Source organism: Chroicocephalus ridibundus, chromosome 1 (genome assembly GCF_963924245.1).
Source record: "Chroicocephalus ridibundus chromosome 1, bChrRid1.1, whole genome shotgun sequence".
In the NCBI taxonomy this organism is placed as follows: Eukaryota; Metazoa; Chordata; class Aves; order Charadriiformes; family Laridae; genus Chroicocephalus; species Chroicocephalus ridibundus.
Genome location: NC_086284.1, coordinates 93,453,127 through 93,476,098, shown reverse-complemented (window position 1 = coordinate 93,476,098; position 22,972 = coordinate 93,453,127). Strand labels below are relative to the sequence as shown.

Below are 22,972 nucleotides of genomic sequence, written 5' to 3'. Positions count from 1 at the left end.
AATCCTTCAGTAAAAACTGTAATTGTGCTTTTAAAATGCATTACGTAATGAGTGTCCATAAACTTCATTGTAAATCAGGCATGAAACCAATCAAATGTGATTCACCTCACCATTTGTATGTATTTTAGAAATTAAGAGATTTTTCTCCTGTGATACTGGTAAAAAAGGACATATAGGGAGAATGAAGTACTTAACTTGGACTTTGTTAAAGAATAGCAAGAAGCCACTTCATTGAATCATATACAGTGTTTTTGAGAAGTTAATAATAATCATCCTCAATTACGGGAATTACTAGGAAAGACAGAGTCTTGGATCAGGGTTCAGATTTCAAGCATTTGAGCTATGAGGAATGATATGCTTATGACTTTTGTACTAGTAATTAGCAAGCAAAGCAGTCAAGGTAAAAAAAAAATGTTCCAATTAAACATAAAAAAGCTGAACGACTGCTAGATATTGCAGATCTGCTAGGTTGTCTTCTGGGGTTGGAGGATGGAGAGGTTGAGACTGTCTTGAGCTAAACTGGAAATGTAATCAGATTCAGGTCAAATGAAGCTAAATATAATTCATCACTTTTTATATTAAGTTTTGTAGTTTTTGAAATCAATGAAATGAGTCAAAATATAAATTTTGCGGAAAAGGCATTATTGAGTGCACATTGCGGTATACGTAGTATTTAATAAATACTATTTACGAAATCATGAATTTTTTATAAAAGGAAAAAAGTAATTGGAAAAAAAGAAGAAAATTTAAAATAGCTGGCTAAGAATAATTTTGTTCATTGTAATGCAATTTTATTTAATGATGAATGGGTAAAATATGTTGTACTCTGTTTCCTGAAAAGTTGAGGGCACAGATGTTTCACCATTAGGTATTTGTTTCTGTTAATATTGAAATTAGCCATCTGAAATACGTTCAAAACCTGAACTTTTTTGTGTTTGCTTGAATTGTGATCTTTGATCACATTATGTTTTATGGCAAGGAAACACTAACACACGTGAAAAGAAATCCCATTCTTAGATTTGCAAAATTGCTTGGTTTTTGTCTAGATCTAATTAGACAAGACGCCAAATACCCCTTACATAATTCCAAATGCATACCAAAACCATGATCCTATTATGAAGCCTAAAAAAAAGCAAACAAACCAACTTCCTCAAAACCTACTTCATATTCATGCAGTAAGTGACTGAAAAGAAATACTTCTCTGTATTACTGTGTAACGTGTTTGAGCTGTTTAAGAATTGGCATGTTTTAAAATTAGCATCGTGCTAGTTGATTAGAGATAGTAATTAAATCATTGCAAATTGTTGCAATAAAGGTTTTATAGTATATTGCACCATCACAGCAGTATTAAGACTCATCCTCTGTCTTAAGCATTTTTCAATAAAGGGTAGTAGGAAATTAAAGTGATAACGCTTGATTTCAATTAAAATAAGGGAAAAAAAACAAGGCTGTGTTTTGTGTACTTTTAAAAAGCATATAGTAGCGTATGCTGCAAATATCTGTGAAACCTTAGTGGGATTTGTTCTGGTGTGTTAGCTTATAAGGTGTGGGGGGCATTTCCCACTGCAATATTTTAAAATAGGTAAAAACTTAGATCAACTGCACTGATGGTACAACTTAAGAACCAGATGCTTTTTTGCTTTGATCACATCTTTGGACCACCATAATTACATTTCAAGTAGTTATGGTTTGGGCATTGTAAGGTTTTGAAACTGAGGTTTTTTTGAGAGCGTAGTGCCAGAGAGTTAATAGAAAAATGTGTCTAAATTAGTATTAAAATTCTCACTTTTTGGCTGTATTGCTTTTCCTGTTCTCTCCACTTTGGTTTTATTTCAAATGGTGATAAGATCCATTTCAGTGTGACATGCAATATATTTGAAGGGCTTAGGACTGTAAAAAGTGAATTATGAAAGGGTTTTCACAAAAATTTGTAATGCCACAGGAAAATCGGATTGCCTTGTTTAAAAAAAAAAAAGTAAACAGATGCAAACCTCTGTTGTGTTTCTTTCTAGCACTTTGGAAACCGGTGGGCAGTCATCTGCAGGTGGACAGAAGACCGATGGATCCTTCTGCAAGATATTCTTCGTAAATGGCAGCACTTTGCAGAAGAGCAGGTAAGTAGTTTTAGCAGTTATAAATAGGAATGTTCTTCAAAAAATTGCACTAGAAAAGGCCTGACTGAAGCCTCTCTGTTCTCTTCTCTCCAATTTTCTTTCAGTGCCTTTTTGATGCATGGCTTACTGAGAAAGAGGATGCTGTGAGCAAAATTCATACAACTGGCTTTAAAGATCAAAATGAAATGCTGACTAATCTACAACAATTAGCTGTATGTATTTTTCATTCCCCTATTTTATGTTCAATTCTCTTATTCATGAGTCTGAGTGCAGGTGGCTTTATCCTACTCTCAGACAATATGGTTTAACAGAACAGCTGTTTCACACTTTGGGAATGGATGTTGTGTCGCAGGGATGGAATAGGTTGGTCCATGGCCTTGCTGATAAAGGAACCAATAAGTACAGATTGTCTCTTCAGTCAAAAGTTTCTGAACTGAAATAGCATTTGGGTGTCCCAAAAATATGTATGCTTTTATACTGAAGTTTCTTTGTTGATACTATTGATGTATATATTAGAATCATAATAGTTTGGATTGGAAAGGACTTTCAAAGGTCATCCAGTCCAGCTCCCCTGCAATGAGCAGGGACATCTTCAACTAGACCAGGTTGCTCAGAGCCCTGTCCAACCTGACCTTGAATGTTTCCAGGGATGGGGCATCTACCACCTCTCTGGGCAACCTGTTCCAGTGCTTCACCACCTTCAGCATAAAACATTTCTTCCTTATATCTAGTCTAAATCTACCCTATTTTAGTTTAAAACTCTTGTTCTATTGAAACTGGCCTTGATAAAAAGTTTGTCTCCATCTTTCCTGTAGGCCCCAGGAAAGTACTGAAAGGCTGCAATAAGGTCTCCTCACAGCTTTCCCTTCTCTAGGCAGAACAGCCTCAACTCTCTCAGCCTGTCCTCATAGGAGAGGGGTTGCGGCCCTCTGATCATCTTTGTGGCCCTCCTCTGGACCCACTCCAACAGGTCCATGCCTTTCCTGTGCTGAAGACTCCAGAACTGGACACAGTACTCCAGGTGAGGTCTCACCAGAATGGAGTATTAGGGGCAAAATCGGCTCCCTCAACCTGCTGGACACGCTTCTTTTGATGTAACCCAGGATACAGTTGGTTTTCTGGGCTGTGAGCACACAGTGCCAGCTGATGTCCAGCTTTGCATCCACCAGTACCCCCAAGTCCTTCTTGGCAAGGCTGCTCACAATCCTTTCATCCCCCAGCCTGTATTGCCCCAACCCAGGTGCAGGACCCTGCACTTGGCCTTGTTGAACTTCACGAGGTTCACACAGGCCCATTTGTCGAGCCCATCCAGGTCCCTCTCTCTGGATGGCATCCTGTCCCTCCAGTGTGTCAGCTGCACTGCTCAGCTTTGTGTTGTCTGCAAAATTCCTGACGATGCACTTGATCCCACTGTCTATATCATTGATGAAGATATTAAACAGTACTGGTCCCTGTACGGACCCCTGAGGGACACCTCTTGTCTCCAGTCTCCATCTGGATGTAGAGCCATTGACCGCTATCCTTTGGATGTGACCATCCAACCAATTCCTCATCCACTGAACAGTCCACCTATCAAATCCATACCTCTCCAATTTAGAGAAAAGAATGTTGTGTGGAACTGTGTCAAATGCTTCACAGAAGTCCAGAAAGGTGATATCAGTAGCTCTTCCCTTGTCCACTGATGTAGTGACTCCATCACAGAAGGCCACGAGGTTGGTCAGGCAGGACTTGCCCTTGGTGAAGCCATGCTGGCTGTCTCGAATCACTTCCTGTCCTTCATGTGCCTTAGCATAGCTTTTAGATGGATCTGTTCTATGATCTTCCCAGGCACAGAGGTGTGGCTGACAGGTTGATAGTTCCCAGGGTCCTCCTTTCTACCCTGTCTAAAAATGGGTGCAATGTTTCCCTTTTTCCAGTCACTGGGGACTTCACCTGACTGACATGACTTTTCAAGTATCATGGAGTGTGGCTTGGTAACTACATCAGCCAATTCCCTCAGGACTCTGGGGTGCATCTCGTCAGGTCCCATAGATGTTCGGTTCCTCGGGTGGTCACAAGCCTGATCTTCTCTTACAGTGGGAGGGACTTTGCTCCCCCAGTTGCTGCCTTGTGGTCAATCCATTCAAGAGGTGTGGGAAGAGAGGTTGCCAGTGAAGACTGAGGCAAAAAAGTTGCTGGGTACCTCAGCCTTCTCCTTGTCTGTTGTTACCAGTTTGCCAGTCTTGGTTGGGGGGGGTACACTCTTTGACCTTCCTTTTCCGATTGACATATCTACAGAAGTCCTTCTTATTTTTTGCATCCCTTGCCAGTTCAGCTCCAGCTGCACCTTGGCCTTCCTCACTCCATCCTTACTAAACCGGGGAGTGTCCCTATACTCTTCCCAGGATACCTGTCCCTCCTTACACTGCCTGTGCATCTCTTACTTGCCCTTTAGTTTGACCAGCAGGTCTTGACTCAGCCATGCTGGTTTCTTGCCTTCCTTTTCTAATTTCTTACACCTGGGGATCAAGACCTCTTGTGGTCTTAAGCGTCCTTAAAGATCTGTCCGCTCTGTTCTGCTCCCTTGTCCCTGAGGGTGGTTTCCCGGGGGTCCTACTGAGTTACTCCCTAAACAGCTGGAATTTTTCTTTCCTAAAATTCAAGGTCCTAACCTTACTCTTTGCCTGACCCATATCCCTCAGGGCTGTGAACTCCACCAGTGCATGATCACTGCAGCTTTCCATATCCAGAGCCTCATACCCATCGTACAGAGGCACCTGCAAAGGAGAGGGGGGCGAGGAGGGAGTTCACCTGCTGCATGAAGCGAGGACCTACCTCCATTCACTCCTTTCCTTTAGGGTACCGCCTTCAGCCTGTTGTGGGGAGGATGCAGGATCCCCTTGATCTTGGGTTTTTCCTGGTGGTTGTTCCTGTTTTTGTCTCAGGGAAGGTAGAATATGGTTCCCTGAGTCTATCTCTTTCTCAGACTCCCTGATGCTCCTTAACCTTTCTACTCCTTCTTGTAGCTCTATGTGTGAGACTGAATATATATGTATATGTACAAAGACAGATGCATATGAGCAAATACTTATCATACAGCAAAACCTGTTATACATTCCTTGAATTTGAAAAAGCTAAAAACTCTAAACTTGTGAAATGCTGACATTAGTATTACTTTGCAACTATATTTCAACTGTATTTCAGGGAATCTAATTACATACATAAAATGCACCCTTTTCAACATGTCCTCTACCTCACTCTTCAGAAAGTACTCTACTATGCATCGTTTTTATGGAGGGAATATAGGTTTGACTGGCCTAGAAAGATGCTGCGCCTATAGAGACAGAAAACTTGTCACAGCCTACACTTGCAAATGGGTTTATAGCATTAGGACCTTTGTAAAGAAAATAGTATGGTATGTGCTATTTTTGTACATAACAATGACTATGCATTTAGAGAAATGGAAACATTTGTGTCCATGCTTTTGTTAAAATAGGTAAATTATTATTGCTGTAAATAGGAACTTCATTGGTAACCTTCAGTTTAAACAGAACTATTATTACTTGTTTAGTCAAATAGGTGTGAAAAAGTGTCCTAGGCATTGTATCAAGACTTGGTTTTATAGTTTATGTACTAGAATTTTCAGGCATGAAGGATTCTCAAGTCATTATTAACTATTTGGTTATACAGTAGGCTCAACCTTAGATTTTTAAAAATTATTTTAGGATTGATGTCCTACTTGTCCTTCTGCATTAAAAGTAGAAACATCTGGGGGTTTGTTCAATAAAAATACCATGGTGTTTCTGAAGCTTAAGTAAATGTGGTGTTTTTAAATTTACCGTATTTTATCCTCACGTATAGAAACGTATAGGGTTTTTTCTTTAAAAAAAAAATAAAATCCTTGTAGCTTGATCGTTTAATTCATAACTACCTTGCAGCTGGTCCAGAATTAGTGGTAAATATCCCTGATGATTCATAGAATGACTAGGAAGTTAATATTTGTTGATTTTTCTTTCCCAAAAGTCAAGACTCCAAAGTATGCTTGTCAGCATAATCTTAAGAAAGTGTGATTATTTTTTTTTCCTTTTTCCTTCCGTAACTCTTTAGGGACTAATAAAGGCATATATTTAGAAGTGCAGACTTGGATTTTGATTAAAGATTACTTAAAATTAAGTCAATTTCTTTGTCAAGGAAAGGAACACTTCATGTAGTCAGTTGTCTCATGCTTCTTGGAAATTCTTGTAAGCTAACATGCAAGCAGTCTTGAAGTTGACTTCAAGCCAGACTTTTATTAATGCATAATGAATTAGAGGCAACTCAGGATGCTTTACAGTACCTTTATAAAGAAAAATTTATGGCAAGAAAATCAGATTTATTCAATAAATTAATACTTGTGGATTTCAGTGAGTTGCTGGAGGAAATAGGAACTGGGAGTTGAAATGTTTATTGCAAATTGTGAATAGCAATCTGTTCATGGTTTGAAAGTATTATGGGTAAGACCAGTTTGGGTACCTTTCAGAATCACTTGGAAATATGATTTTAAGAGGGAAATATTTTCCTTTAGTAGTATTTTCATAAATTTGGTTAATGAAATAAATACACACTCTTAAGAATTTAATTAGGTTGCTACCTTAAATTGTTAAGCATTACTGTCATGAAAGCATTAACGGTCTTTCATGAAACTGAATGTCTGAACAACAGAGCAAAGTGATTCTTCCATTCCCCTGAATCTCAACAAGAATTATGTCATCCTTGACAGAACAGGCGGGGTTTATTAATAGCAACTTAATTTTTTTTGGACATGAATAACTTTGATGTTTTCAGAAACAGCTGATCCATAGTGCAATACAATACTTCAGATGTTTAAATGTTGATGGTATGCTGGAGAAACACTGCCTGTTTAGTCTCTTTGATTTGTAGCATAAAAATATTTTCTGCTTTTGGAATTCCTCTATCAGGTTTTAGACCTAGTAGCAGTCATCTCCAAATTCCGGAGAGTATGGGTTTTTACTTTCACACCATGTCAAATTGTCAGGAGTTTTGTGGATAAAGATTTACTATTTTATTCTCTGGCTCAAAGAGAATTTGTATTAATGCATTACCCACATGAAAATTCTTATCAGGGAATATATTCTTCCACTCTTGGACTGGCTTTTAGAAGTAGGGGAAAATGGGATCATGGTGTCCTGACCCTGACATGCAAATCATGCGTGGCTTTTGGCATTTGTTATTTTGGCCATAGAGATGTGTTTGGATCTAGTAAAGGAGAAGCTGTCACAAAAAATTGCTTTTATAATTAGGCCAGCTTGTTCCAGAATTGTAAAGGTGAGTCTGTTAAGGTGATAAACATACATTCTTTTACTAATATAAAAATGTTTATATTCTTAACAAATGGTATCTGAGCCCCTCACTTGTCTGATCATATCCAGCAGGAATCTACAGTCTTAGTTTATCCTGTTAGCTCTTAGGAATTTTAGGTTTGATGTCATGATACAGCATAAGAGCTTCCAGCCTGTTTTTCCTGTCTCTCTCATATGCACAACTTGGCAAGATTAAGGTCTTGTTCTTTAGCCAGATTTACGTCTCTTAAGCCTGAAGGAAATTTCTGAAGGTATTTTATTAAACCATTTAGCATTATGACTGCTCACTTGAAATTCTGCAACCCTCCTACGAGGTCCTAAGACTTCTAAATTGCCTGAAGTTAAATTAAGTCTGTTGAGATGCTGTTCACAGCATGAAAAAAATGTTGACTCTGACATCACATTAATCATTACATCACATAGTAACAAATAGAAGGTAAAATAAGAAAGAGCAGCTGGTAGTTTTCATGCGTATTTGCAGTCCAGGAGACTTCTGAAAGAATCAGGATTTAACTACTGCTTGCTGATGCAGAAATACATCAGTGTCTTCTCCATAGTAATTTTATCTCATGTTCCTCAAGTGGGAGGAAATACACTGTTAATTGTATTTAAAACAGGATTCCTGATAGTAAGCACTATTACTGCTTAAAAATAAGATTTCCTTTACGAATAGTTGTTAAACTGGTAGTCAGTATGCATATATTTTCAGAGAGTGATAAAGGTTTTGAGTAAGCAGAAAGACTGAGATTGTTCCTGAACCAAAATCTCCATAGAAGGATTCCTGTTCTAGGATTGCTCAGAGTCGTACTGTTTCCCTGCTTCAGCGTGGGGTCCCACCCCTGGGAGACAGGCCTTCCTGAACTGCTGCAACATGCATCCTTCCCACAGGGTGCAGTTCTTCATGAACTGCTCCAGCGTGGTTTCTTTACATAGGGTGCAGTCCTTCAGGAACAGACTGCTCCAGCCTGGGTCCCCTGCAGGGCCACAGGTCCTGCCAGCAAACCTACTCCAGCATGGGCTCCTCTCCACGGGTTCACAGGTCCTGCCAGGAGCCTGCTCCAGCCCAGGCTCTCCACATGGTCACAGCTTCCTTAAGGCCCATCCACTTGCTTCGGCATGGGGTCCTCCATGGCCTGCATGGGGACAACCTGCATCACCATAATCTTCACCGTGCAGAGAGTCTCCTTCTCTGCAGGAGAATCTCTGCTCTGGCACCTGGAGCACTTCCTCCCCCTCCATCTTCTCTGACCTCAGTGTCTGCAAGGCTGTTTCTGTCACGTTTTTCTCACTCCTTTCTCTTACGCCTGCTGTGCGGCGTTTTTTACCCTTTCTTAATGATATTTTCACAGAGGTGCCACCGGAGTCACTCATGGCCTCAGCTTTGGGCAGCAGTGGGTCTGGTTTGGAGCCGTCTGGAACTGGTTCTGTCTGATATGAGGGCAGCCCCTACTGTCTTCTCACAGAAGCCACCCTTGCAGCACCCCTGCTGCCACAATCTTGCAATGTAAACCCAGTACAGATGCTGTCTGTCTTTTTCCTTCAGCTTTAAGGGTCACATTTTCACTGTTACTGAAAGGCATGGGTAAAACATATTTTTGGTTAGTGAAGCAATTCACCTGGTTCCAACAGTGTGTTAAAATTGATATTGTCAATTAATTTATGTACTGTACCCATGAGTTTTTCAGATAAAATTTGTTTTTGTAAGAAATTTTTGTGGTGTAATAATCTCAAATGGCTTGTTTCAGAAGATTAATTCAGTATTTGTATGTGAAAATTTATCTTCTTTTTCATTAACTCTCTTCTGGGATCTACTTAGTCTAAAGGTCAGAGAAACTGTTTAGGCTTTACTACTTTGTGCATGTATTAATACTGATTTTTCGTATTATTTTTTTTTCTGATGTTGAACGGGTAGTTGCTCTAGTTCTAAAAATCTTTCCTTAAAACAACTTTTTTTTTTCTTTTTTTTTTTAATTTTCCACCTACTATTTATTCACTGTAACTATAATTGCCTCTGAATTCTGACACAGAGCATGGACTAAGCTGGAGGGATGTGATGCACTGGGAATGTAGAACATAAGTGGAAATACTGAGGTGAAATTTTACTGTCATTTATGACACGGACTGGATAGGTTGTTTTCATGTCCTGTGCCTAAGTTTTGCAGCCTGTAAAATGAAGGTGATGGTGTTCCTCTTTTTCGTAAAATGTGTTGAGATCTGCTGCAAAGGCATACAAGATCTAGGTCTGTATATTTATTGTAAATATTCCATTAATATACAGTTAAATCTTCTCTTGCTTCACTTAATGCAAATTTCTTTACTTATTAGAAGGGATAAATTAGATATTAACGTTTTTACTGGAATAAATCTCTTAGCAACTGAACAATTAGTTTACAGCACATGTTGCTGATTGGAATATTGCAATGAGCACATAAAGTTTTTGGTGATGTTTAAGAAAAAGAAAAACAGCAATAATTAAAAGCTTGAAAAAAACCCCCAAACTAGTAGAAGCAAATTACCAACAAATAAGGAACCCACTTTATAATGTCCGAATATTGGAGTTTACAGTATGCCCTTGACAGAAGTTACGGCTGAGTTATTTGATAATTAATTTCATAAAGCAAACAGTACCCTTTATTCTCTTGCAGATTGGGTAATTTGTTGCTAGCTCATTAGTATTTCAGGTCTATTCTTGTACTGTGCAAAAACAAACCTAGAGCATATTACTTGTTACTGTAGCACATTGACAGGTTTTCAGTAAGGAAATGTGAAAACGGGATCCCCCAGTATATATTTACAGGTTAACTGCAGCTATGACAAAAGCATATTTAGGTAGTAGTGAATGGTACCTTTGACAGAAAGTTTTAGCATCCCTCTCTTTCTAGTGTTTGACTTAGTGATTGTTCTCCATGTATCTGGGATGGATGCTGAACTCATTTGCATATTATACAGCTGTTGTCAGCTGTGGAGGTTGGAAATAAAATGCTGCTGATCAGAATTCACGAACCATGTTTCACAGGGTACCATTTCTTATTATTTCAGTCAGTGTATGTGGTGGCTTTCACGTGAGCTTTTATTAACACTGTAAGCAAAATTAAAAAAACGTCAAATACAGCAGTCTTTGAAATTTTAAGATGATAAATTGTTTTACCTTTAGTCTGCTCCCTCCATTAGATCTGCTACTATGCAAACAGTTTCTTAAATATAAAGTGTGTTAGCTGCTATTTCCTTAGGGACATGTCCATTTAAATTTTGACATAAACTGTATCTAAAATTAGTAATTATCTGAATGGAAAGAGTACTGATTACAAAGACGATGAATCTTTCTTTTCTTGAGCTGTGTTTTAGATTACAGTTTTGGATGATGTGGCTCCAGGAAGGTATACGTAGACTAAATTCTGTTGTCTAAACATTTGTTCAATTATCCCTTTCTTGCCTTGGGGATTAGATTGCAGTCCTCAGTTGCAGAGTTCAAAATTTGGCCATGGTTAGCACAGATTAGGGTGTAGAGTATGAATGCTTAAAGTATGAAAATCAATGGAGTAAATCAGTAGAGTCATTAAAAAATAAACCCAGGTGAGAACTGGAGCGATGGATGACCCTTGGATCTGTGAAGAGAGTTTCAAGATCCCTTGGCAGTTTACTGCAGCAGAGATGTGAAGACTGGTGATTTCTTCTTTTCTGTCAGCATCCATGGGTTCAAGCTGGAGGGAGGCTTGCAGAGCACAATGGTTGTACACAGGACTTTCCAGGCTTCCAGCTGCAGGGCCCTTCCCTTGGCACTCAGAAGGGCTCCTGGGGTTTGTTGGTTTTTTTTTCATCCTGGTTTGGGGTCAAATATTATTTTTCTAGAAAACAGTTTTTTCCCAGTGAGTTTTAATATGCAATATATGACAAAGTACAACAAAACTTTAAAGAAACATTGTTTGAAATGTTGATATAGTTGTTAACATTGGTGCAGTTTTAAGGTTATTAATGTCACACTGCTGTTAGCATTTTGATTTATGTCGCCACCTGAGGCATGCTGTGATATCTGGAGTTGCTCTACCTGTCATGTTATATTGCTTTGTGAAGTGCAACGTGTCCATTCCACTACGTCAGCTCTGCCAGCGGTTTTTACAGTAACAGCAGCATGGAAGTATAGGAGTTTGTATGAAATACCCTTACCCGTTTTCGATTCTTTGTGGTGCTCTCTTTAGGATTTATCTTGTAAGTTTGTTGGGTTTGGGTTTGGGTTTTGGTTTTTTCCCTGTATGAAGTACTGTTCTTCCTGCTGTTACTTTGTTTAACAGATCCTAAAAGGAGATCTAGAAATGAAAAGACAAATGATGGGTAAACTGAAGTCGCTCAGCCAAGACCTCTTTGTAGCGGTGAAAAATAAAGCAGTGGCTCAAAAGTTGGAAAGTCGTCTTGAAAGTTTTGCCCAGCGCTGGGATAGCCTTGTGCAGAAGGTGGAGAGCAGTTCTAAACAGGTTTGTTAAAACCATCATTTTGTCAGCTGGTAACAGTGAAATTGCTGGTCAAAGCCTTGAAGTACTTTTGGTGCTGTTTGTTAGATTGTTTTAAATTTTTTCTCTGCACGATTGCTTAAGACATGTTTTATTTTTAGGCCAGCATAATACAACTATAATATAACTTTCCAGAATTTTATTTATCTCTTTAGGTTTTGATCTCTCTTTATAATTTCTTGCGTTGTTAGCTATGTTTTCAGGGATGATACAATCCATAACGAAAATACTTTTTCCACTTAATTTATTTTTAACCCATAATAGTTGGTCACTTCAAATGCACAGTTTTTATGGTTGTCTCTGTGGAATAGCACTTAGTCTGAAATTAGTAAGAACTGTTTGCTAGTTAAGGAGAAATTATTTTTATTTCTTTTCCACAGTGAAAGTTTATAACAGATTAGTTTTTTACTTCTGCTTATGTTATGCTGATTTACAGATTAAAAAGAGATGCCATAAAAAGAGAAGTTTCTTAGGAAAAACAATCAATCCATACCTGTAGCCAAAATGCCAATGAAAAAAATAATATAATCTGCTATTATTTTGCCCAGCTCCTTTATGTGAACTGTAATATATTAAAAAAGAAATTCAGGTTTTAAAGTTCCACATTTTTTAAACTAGATAACAAAAATCAGTGCTCTGGTGTAGTACTGAAAACATGTCCATTTATTTTTCCTAGCCATCTGTCAGCATCTCTTTCTTATTGGATTTAAACCCAAATCAGCTCACTTTTTTCAATTCCATTATCTCAATAATTTTGAGTTATTTTTCTGCTATCAGTGTATGACTGGTGAAATGGAAATGGACATTAAGACTTTTAAACGATGGCACAGAGCAGAAAGTTATACTGCATTGACCTCCGTCCTCTCCCTGGAGGGTCTCTCAGTTCTGGTCAGCTTGATTCAATTCCCTTGAGCGTGTTGCACTTTTTTGTTGCTAAAGACTAATGTTTCTATCAGTTTATGTTTGGGTATTTAAATGAAAGCTGCTATACTTCTCTAGTGATCTGAATACCTCTCGGTAACCTTGCTTGCAACTCGTACCTTAATCTTTTAGTTTGGTCTGTGATACGGTTTCCCGTGTAGCTGAAGCTGGAAAAATCAGTTTGGGAGAACAGAGGAGAAGAAAATGGGGAAAGGGTACAATTTCACCTATTAATAGAAGGCAAAACCAGTTTGTGCTACGCAGCATTTATAACAGTTGAAAATTTGATTTAATTCTTCTATTATTTGCTGTAGGAAACCTGTTGGTTCAATGCAGACGAAAATCCAGAGGTGCTTGGGATGGCTAGGGTCACACGATTTGAAGTCAGTAAGTCACTTCAAAGTGCTCAAGAATTATTTAGATTGTTGATCAGTCCTAAAAACAGATATTAGTTTTGAAAATGGAACTTAGCTTACAGAAATGAGAGCCTTCTTGTGAAGTGAGCAATCCCGAGGTTGTGCGTCCATATGTCCTAGAGCAGCACCAATGGGAGATACTTCGGATTCCCAAAACAGTGTAACTGTCTTGTCGTAGCAGCACACTTCAGTTGATAAGCTCTTCCTCCAAGGAGAAGAGAGGCTGCTTTGCTTGGCATAGAGTTGGTATGCAGTTGTGGGCATATTGCTTCAAATTCTGGAGGCGTTGCACTCTCAGTGCTAACTGAAAGGCTGCTTCCTGAGGCACTGTTACACAGTTTAGATATGTCCCCTATGAAATACTGCTGGTGTACGTTTTGCCATGTGTTTCTATTTAGGCAGGGCCGATAACGTTAGTGGGGTTTATATGTTTATTCATTCCAGAGCTCATTGACACATTTAGACTGCAAGAAGAAAATGTCTCTACAAGATCTAATTATTCTCTCTAATCATGAAATGGGGAGGAGAGGAGTTGGAAGAGGGTGACAAATACAACATTTTTCAATAAATCTATCAGAAAATGCACATTTTATTAATCAAATTTAGATATTGACTTCAAAATTAACTTTATTCCATTTGTTAGTAATTCTCATAGTACCTTCATAATTATGTTTTTGTCATTTGTTATTTCCCCTCCCTCTCTTACTAAAGTGTCACTAAATGATTAATTTGTTAACAAAATGTGAAATTAAATGAAAGAGACAACCTCAGGCTCAGTTCAAAGCTGATTCTCCAACTAGTCATAGGAAGCAGTTATACATCCCAAAGGAAAATTGCAGAAAGTAGAATGTGAGTCCTCCCACATTTAGCCGAACTCATCGCCGCTGAATTTAAGCATCTAATCTGGACTCGTGGCTGAAGTTTCTGCTACAGTGAGTGGATGGCAAGGGTGAGAGAGCAGAGAGATACCTCTGAAAAGCAGTTTGTCCTCATCATGAAAATGTCAACTTTCCTTCATTGACCACACTGTGGAAGCAAGGACAAGGACAAGTTGCTTAGACTAGATGCATAGCTTTTCGAAAGTCTATACCCACCTTTGGTGAGTTCGTTATGCTTCACTAAATTGTACTGAAAACCTTCTCAAACTAAAGAAAACACCATTCCTCATCTGAACTTCCTGTCTCACATACATACATTTCATCAAAGAACAAATGACAGCTCCAAAAGTGAGTGTTAGGGAAAATTATGAGTTTATCAGGTGGAGGGCACTTCCAAAGGCAGTAATAAATGATGGCATTAAAAGTAGGCTGCCGTATAAAAGAGAAATAAAATGACATAAAACTACTGAAGTGCTGTACACACCTTGTACATACATTTGCCTGTAGAGGATGAAAAGGAAGGTTTAAATTTGTCCACTCTGAAAAGAGATGAGTTTTAACATGTTTCTAAGATGAGCTTGCTGATGTGAAACTGCAGGCAAGCATTGTATTTTCAAAGACTTTTAACATGCAGCCTTGTGAGTCACCTTAGTACTTTCCATATGATTTTCTAGAGCGTTAAAGGCCTAGTCTGTATTACCCCTTCTCAGATTCATATTTGTTTCTCAGGAACTTAGAGGAAACTATATGTCATTATTTGGACCATCTTTGAATAAGACAAATGAAACAAACCACTTCAATGATTAGATTTAAAAGGTGAGGTGTTTTTTTTGTCAGGGAAGTGAATAAAAGCTACTTCCTTTTTTGTATGTCCTTATATTTTTAAGGATCTTCCTTAAGACTTCCTTCCTTCCTGCACAACACTACGCTGTTTGTAGTCTTTAAATGTAAACCACCTTCATAGAATCATAGAATGTGTTGGGTTGGAAGGGACCTTTAAAGGTCATCTAGTCCAACCCCCCTGCAGTAAGCAGCAACATCTTCAACTAGATCAGGTTGGTCAGAGCCTCATCAAGCCGGGCCTTGAATGTCTCCAGGGATGGGGCCTCCACCACCTCTCTGGGCAACCTGTTCCAGTGTTTCACCACCCTCACAGGAAAGAACTTCATCCTAATGTCTCATCTAAACCTACCCTGCTCTCATTTAAAACCATTGCCCCTCGTCCTATCGCTACATGCCCTTGCAAACAGCCCCTCCCCAGCTTTCCTGTAGGCCCCTGTCAGGTACTGGAAGGCTGCTATAAGGTCTCCACGGAGCCTTCTCTTCTCCAGGCTGAACAACCCCAACTCTCTCAGCCTGTCATCACAGGAGAGGTGCTCCAGCCCTCGGATCATCTTCGTGGCCCTCCTCTGGACTTGCTCCAACAGATCCATGTCCTTCTTGTGCTGAGGGCTCCAGAGCTGGACACAGTACTCCAGGTGGGGTCTCAGGAGAGCAGAGTAGAGGGGGAGAATCACCTCTCTGGATCTGCTGGCCATCATCTTGCAGAGTTATGTTGCGGTGTAATGGTCAGTACCTTTCAGTTTTACCCAGCCTCTAATTAGAATGATTATCAACTTCAAATTCACATCTCCATTCTCCATTTGCACTATATAGTATTTAACCTCCACTCCTATTGATTAAGCTTGAAAAATACTTCTTTACTGTTTTGACATGTAAATCATTACCCCCCCACAGCGTTGTGACTTGACTGCCCTGTGCATATGGTAATTGCCTGCTTTTGAAGCTCAGTTCCCAATCACCAGTTGAAACTGTTACTCCTGTGTAATTGGCAGTGTGCTGCAGATGATTCCTACAGTGCCCTAGCTGTGGTTTGTTCTGTTTTACACCTTCTTCACTGTAAACTGTACCATGGTATTGATTGGCAAATGGAAACATGACGGGATATGACCTCGGGTGTCAGAAACATCATCCTATCATTGATTTTTGGATAAAGCTGAGTGTGATAAGAATTTTGTGAGAAGAGGAAAGGGAGATTGTACCAAAACTGCATATAAGGAGCAAGCAATTTTTTGGAGTGTTCTTAGCTACAGAATAAACCCAGGGAAAGATGACATTAGGCATTATACTCAAATTTCATAGAGCCCTGGACTTCAGAAGCCTTAATTTGCTTTTCCTTTCTGCCCCAAAATAAAATTAATTAAAAATTAAATTGAAAAGAATGCTGTATAAAGTTTTAATAAAACCATATGGAAATGTTTACTTATTATTCTCATGATTTCTGTAGTTGAAAATATCGAAGTCAATACATCTTGTTAAGGGAACTAAAACAAGAGTATTAATACATAATATTGCAGTGATTAAAAAGTCAACTGTGTGTTCTTCTCTTCCAAAATTTTATGTAGTTCTTACATTAGCTAAGTCCCTGCAGTTCACAAGCATCTTACTCCAATTGATATAATTAATCCAGAGATAAAAAAAAAAAAATCTGCTTTGAATCTTAATTTTGTGGTCTTCTGAGTAGTCCAGATTCTGCTCCAAAGCCTAGACAGATGGGCATTTCTAGAGAGGGACACATAGCATTGAGCTGACTGCTTTAAGAAATATTGCCAAAATTACAGTTGTAATGGACTTCCCTACTCATCACTTTAACCGGCAGACTGGACAAAGAACAGAAAGACTTTTTGCTTTTGAAGAACATGTGAAACATTTCAGCAGTGTTGGGAGGAACTTGGTTTTTTCCAAGGTTTTTTTCACTTTACTGGTGTTGCCTGCTGAGAAGAGTCTGGTTGGTAGCCATATCCCCCTTTCTATGTCACACTATTTTTTCAATATAAGGAAGTATTGTGGGAAAGGAGTTATAGTTAATTACCTGGTATGCCTCTTCTCCATTGTTTGTAGAAACACTGATGTCTCAATAACTAAGGTAACTCAATACTCTTACTGAGTTACTGATGCAAGAACTAATAGATTATATAAGTATGTGCATATATTTTCATGGAATTTTAGATACTGGTATTCCTGTTGCTGAATCGGAAGGCCTTTCTATTTCTTGCACATTGGCAATAAGCAAAGAAGCAGGGCTCTTCTGGCGCACAGCTTTTCCTGCTTCTGGTATAACTTCTTTTTATTTTCCGTTTCACTGCCCCTAAACTGTGAGGTGATCATTCGAGCTGTAACTAGAGCATTTTGACAAATGACCCATCATGTGACAGAACCAAAAAAAGAAGTGACCCATTTCTCATTACTCAAGGGACTTAAGAACAGCTTCACATGTTTAAGTGGGAAATTTGTAGTTTTGTGTTATATGGAAACAAATATAAATGAGCAGTACACGTACAACCAGTATCTGTCAAACATATATGAGCAGAAAATATTTCTCATTGTTCCTTTTTTTTTAGTGCAGCTGAACTATACTAAGGTTTTGTTTTCATATTACAGGGCAAAGTTAAATGCATTAGATTGGTAGTGTTTACAGTGTTACACGTTATGCGTATTTATATCTGTTATCACCCCTTAACGCTAGTTTTTAATTATGAAATAAAAATGATGCAAATTAGTGTGCCTTCTAGTGTGTGTTTTCTAATTTAAGATTTTCTGACCGAAAGCTAACTGCCCTTTTGTGCAAGTAGATTGTGATGAATTACATTCTAGTTTGAAAATTCTTATAAATGGTAAAAATAAAAATTGGTAATTTAGTGCGCTTACCATGCCTTTATCACTTCTCAAGGAATAAATCTTCAGAATGGAGGCAGAGTAACATACAGCAATAGTAACATTTTATATATTTGCTATCATTCAATTCCCCCATAAAATTGTCCATTCATTTCTTTCCTTCATTCAGCATGATTTAGAGGGAGCCGTTAAGTTCGCTCTGTTTAGGATCTTTTCTGATCTTGATATTGACTTCTGCAGATACCATATTCACACAGCATGAGTCAGATAGAACAATTCGGTTTGACTTGCAGATAGTGGTTGTTTTTTTTCTGAAGGTCAGCCTATGATCAGACGGGAGCAGTTTCTCATTATTTTCTATTGCTACTCCAAACAGTCTTTACTGAAGTCTTTCAAACAATGTGTGACCTCTGTTTTCATACTTCTCACAGATTTCGCAGGCTGTCACTACCACTCAGACGTCACTAACGCAGACAACTGTAATGGAAACCGTAACTATGGTGACCACAAGAGAACAAATCCTGGTTAAGCATGCTAAAGAGGAACTCCCACCACCTCCACCACACAAAAAGAGGCAACTCCTTGTGGATTCAGAAATTAGGAAGAGGTGAGAATCAATAAGAGACAGAGAGAGAATGCTGATAGAGTTTGGATGAGAATGCAGAAATAGTCATTGCACTGCAATAGCTGTCTGTATAATTTTTTGAGATTAAAATTATATTTCTGTTCTCTATTAAGGTACAAATTCCTTATTATCTTTCTTTACTCAGGATGAGCTGTGGATTTTTTTGTGCTTCTACTCTAACTATTTAGCAGTACAGAATGTTAATCATTACGTCGACACCATTATGATAGTAATTGTAGTCAGAAGTCCTTATGTATGGCATTGTGGGGCTGCCACTTGACTATAGCCTTGAAACATGAAGGACAAGAAGCATTGCATTAGTTCTCAGCCTTTTACATTCTTTAAAAAGAATTTTTTAATAGTTAGAAGACTCGTAGTGCAGATGTTGCCTCATTTCTAAAGTTCAAGTTGTATGCTTGTGAGTCAGCAGTAGAACTAACAGTTCTGCCGAAGCAGATGTAATATTTGGTGAAACGTGCAGTTTCATTATTTTCAGATTTTTTTCCTGTGTAACTCCAAGTACAAGTGTCAAGGGATTTTAGACTAATACTGAACGCTTATTAAAGTTGCAAGAAAAATTTCTGATAAGTTTAAGTAGAATTGGCTCAAGCACTGTATTTCTGAATAAAATGTTAAGAAGATAGACTTCAAACGCTCATTGTAATGTTCATTTTTTGATACTCAGATAAACATATGAATTCCAAGGTAACAGATTTAAGGACTGAAAGAAACAGGAAACTGCATTCAGTGTCTCATTTCTATAGAAAATATCTTTGTTTAATCCAAAGTGTTTTCAATGATAAATTATTTTCTTGTATAATAGTCTTTAACTTATTAAGATTGAGATACACCAGGAATAGGAGAAATCTGACTTTTTTTTTTTAATTGAGGAGCATGTCATTGAAAAAATAGATACTTAGAGGTACCTTTTTTTATACGTATGCATTTGAAGTGGGATTTATCTTATCCCTCGTCAACCATTCTAAAAATAAGTTTTCTAGTTTAACCTCATTATTTAAGAACACTGTACATGACTATCGCCAGAGTCACAATTCTTGAATTTGTTCAAGGAATTGTTAGATGGCAATCTTTTTACTTAGCAGACATTATAAGCATTAGTACTGTTGTTAATGTTTCAGTACTAATGTGCAAAATCTCAAACAGGACTGAGGCCCTTTTGTCTTATATGCAAGAGTAAACCTATGTTAAGGCATGGTCCCTGCCTTGAAAATATTGGCATTCTTAATTTTGAAATTGAAAGATTAAGACTGGAAATTCCCCATAAATTTTCAAGTGTTCCAATAATTGGTATTTTTAAACTTTTCACTTTTTTTTTTCCAAACTAAGTATTTTAGGAATGGTCTTACTTCATAGAATCATAGAATGGTTTGGGTTGGAAGGGACCTTAAAAATTATTTAGTTCCAACCCCCCTGCCATGGCCCAAGGACACCTCCCACTAGACCAGGTTGCTCAAAGCCCCATCCAGCCTGGCCTTGAACACTTCCAGGGATGGGGCATCCACATCTTCTCTGGTGTCTCACCACCCTCACAGTAAAGAGTTTCTTCCTAATATCTCATCTAAATCTACCCTCATTCAGTTTAAAATTGTTACCCCTCATCCCATTGTTCCACTCCCTGATAAAGAGTCCCTCCCCATCTTTCCTTTAGGCACTTTCCTTTAGGTACTGGAAGACTGCTAGAAGGTCTCCCTGGAGCCTTCTCTTGTCCAGGCTGAACAACCCCAATTCTCTCAGCCTGTTGTAGAGGTGCTCCAGCCCTCTAATCATCTTCGTGGCCTTCCTCTGGACTCACTTGAACAGTCCGCGTCCTTTTCATGTTGGGGGCTCCAGAGATGCACACAGTACTCCAGGTGGGGTCTCATCAGAGCAGAGTAGAGGGGCAGAATCACCTCCCTTGATCTGCTGGGCAAGCTGCTTCTGATGCAGCTCAGGATACGGTTGGCTTTCTGGGCTGCGAGCACACATTACCTGCTCATGTTGAGCTTCTCATCAACCAACACCCACAAGTCCTTCGCCTCAGGGCTGCTCTCAAGCCAATCTTACTTGACATAAATATAAGGAAGTGAATTGTGAATCTGCTGTTACAAAGGAAAGCATTATCTTAGTTAAAACTAAATGAAGTTCTTAAACCTATATTTTACAATCCTTCAAAAAAGTCGTTGCCGTAAGTGGCTATGCATTATTATATAGTTGGAGACCAGTTGGCAGCATGAGTTCCTTTCTCATCTATTAAGTAGATAATTGTCATTTAACCCTAGCTTATTTCCCCCTGGGGGCATGGGGGAGAGAGTCAGAAGGGTAGAAGTGAGAAAATTCATGGGTTCAGATAAAGACAGCATAACAGGTAAAGCAAAAGCTGCACGCACAAGCAAAGCAAAACAAGGAATTCATTCACTACTTCCCATAGGCAGGCAGGTGTTCAGCCATCTCCATCATGTGTAACAGTTCCTTGGAAAGACAAAATACCATAACTCTGAATGTCCCCCTCTTCCTTCTTCTTCCCCCAGCTTTGTACATTGAGGATGATGTCATATGGTATGGAATATTCCTTTGGCCAGTTGGGGACAGCTATCACCTCCCACTTCTTGTGCACCCCCAGCCTACTCACTGGTGGGGTGGTGTGAGAAGCATAGAAGGCCTTGACTCGGTGTGAGCACTGCTCAACAGTAATGAAAACACCCCTGTGTTATCATCCCTGTTTTCAGCACAAATCCAAAACATAGCCTCATACCAGATACTGTGAAGAAAATTAACTCCACCCCAGCCAAAACCAGTACAGTAATATTAGTCTATATCTTCCTTCTTGCTCATACTCTTTTGATTTGCCTTAATACTGAAAGTAAAACTAGCAGGATACAGCAGACTACAGACTTCTAAGTCATCATGTGAGGAAACTACCGGTGGGCAGGAGTTAGTCGGATTAGAGGAACTGCTTGTGTTCAGAAATACCTTGTTTTACACAAACTGAGAATTATAAATTCTGTAAGTGTTTTAGCTGTTGTTTGTCTAAAGCATTGCAACTAGCAAGGATATAAATATATAAATATAAATATAAATATAAATTTGATAGATCCTTGTATAGAAAATAGGATATATTATCAAATCGGAGACTGTGGTTACTTGCAGCTGTATTATTGGCAGATCTGGTACAACACACTGCATGCTCTTGCCTGGTATTTTTGGGGGTGGGGGAAAAGACATGTTGGAGGTTGGGGCTTTTTTGAGGTGGTGAATAATGCTTCCGGGTTTTGTCATCTCCTTTCAGCTCTTCTCAAGCTTTAGTCAGTGTTGTTATTGTAGAAGAGTATGCCTGACATAAATTCATCGGGCTCCATTGCCATGCTTGGAAAGATTTGTGCTCCAGATTTGCTTTCCTGTGAGCTAAATAATTTAGAAAGACTAGAGGATGTCTTAAAGATGCGCTGCACCTGCAATGTGAATGGCTAGATGCTTAGTTTCAAGGAGGAAGAAAGAGTAGTTTCGCTACTCTGTGAATGTTGCGTTAGTGAACTGCGTAAGAATCATAGAATGGTTTGACTTGGAAGCGACCTTAAAGATCATCTAGTTCCAACCCCCCTGCAGGAGTATGATCTCCAGCTACTTAGCCGAGGAGAAACAACTGATGGCTAAGATTGAAGCATCAAGCTTCCTGAATGCTTTTTATTTTTACATTTCCAAGTGCTTTGGAAGGATTAGAAGTATGGGAGACTCCATTTATACCGAAGAAATTGAGCGAAGCAATTTGATGTGTAGACCAATATCATACACAGGAGTGAATATCCCACTTCCGTTGCCCAAATTCACTATGGCATAAATGCATGGGAAAGAAGCTGTTGCTTTTTCTTGCCTCCTAAAGCAACTTTTTACTAGAAGTGCTGGAAAGCAGAGATAAGAAGCAGATGACTTTTTTTTTTATTTCCTCCTCTTCCACCCCCCCAAAAAATATGAAACTACCTCAAAAGTGATGCTTAAAAATCTCAGCATAGCTCAGGCATGAGCTAAGTTCTGTTACTGGTCATAGGAGAGCTCCTTTTCGACTGAAGGAATTAATTTGAAACTGAGAAGGGAAAAAAACTTGGAGCTGTGTAATAAAGGTCTTGAAATTTTGTATTAGGCATTAGGACTAGAGATAAATGTAACACAGCTGAAATTTTAGGACAAAAAAACACTGTAGATGGGAGAAAGTGGGGTTGCAAGATAATATTTTCATGGTATTTACATATTCTGGAAAAAAAAGGTCATCTGTAGCATAGAAAAATCTGAAAATTACTCTGTTCATTGTGGGTTTTTAAAATAGCAAACAGGTTAGAGCTGCTTAACATTTAATTTAAACATATTTGTAATATTAATGTTCTTGAATAATGTCCAAAGATACCTTTCTTTGCCACTTAGTAAATAACTTTGTACATGCTTCCTAATGTTTCCAAGGAAAGTCTATTTGTCATAACATTATTATGGATATAATGTTAATCTTCAGA

At 38.6% G+C, this 22,972-nt stretch overlaps 1 protein-coding gene across 3 annotated transcripts in view; it reads left to right on the top strand.

The window, feature by feature from the left end:
- The window catches only part of DMD (dystrophin), a 1,176,878-nt gene that overhangs the window by 391,661 nt on the left and 762,245 nt on the right, over nucleotides 1–22,972 (top strand). For all 3 annotated transcript variants that reach the window (XM_063343608.1, XM_063343591.1, XM_063343600.1), the window contains 4 exons: nucleotides 2,013–2,114; nucleotides 2,219–2,326; nucleotides 11,743–11,922; nucleotides 18,280–18,455. In XM_063343608.1, coding sequence (XP_063199678.1) covers nucleotides 2,013–2,114; nucleotides 2,219–2,326; nucleotides 11,743–11,922; nucleotides 18,280–18,455 — 566 coding nt within the window. The remainder of the gene's footprint in view (nucleotides 1–2,012; nucleotides 2,115–2,218; nucleotides 2,327–11,742; nucleotides 11,923–18,279; nucleotides 18,456–22,972) is intronic.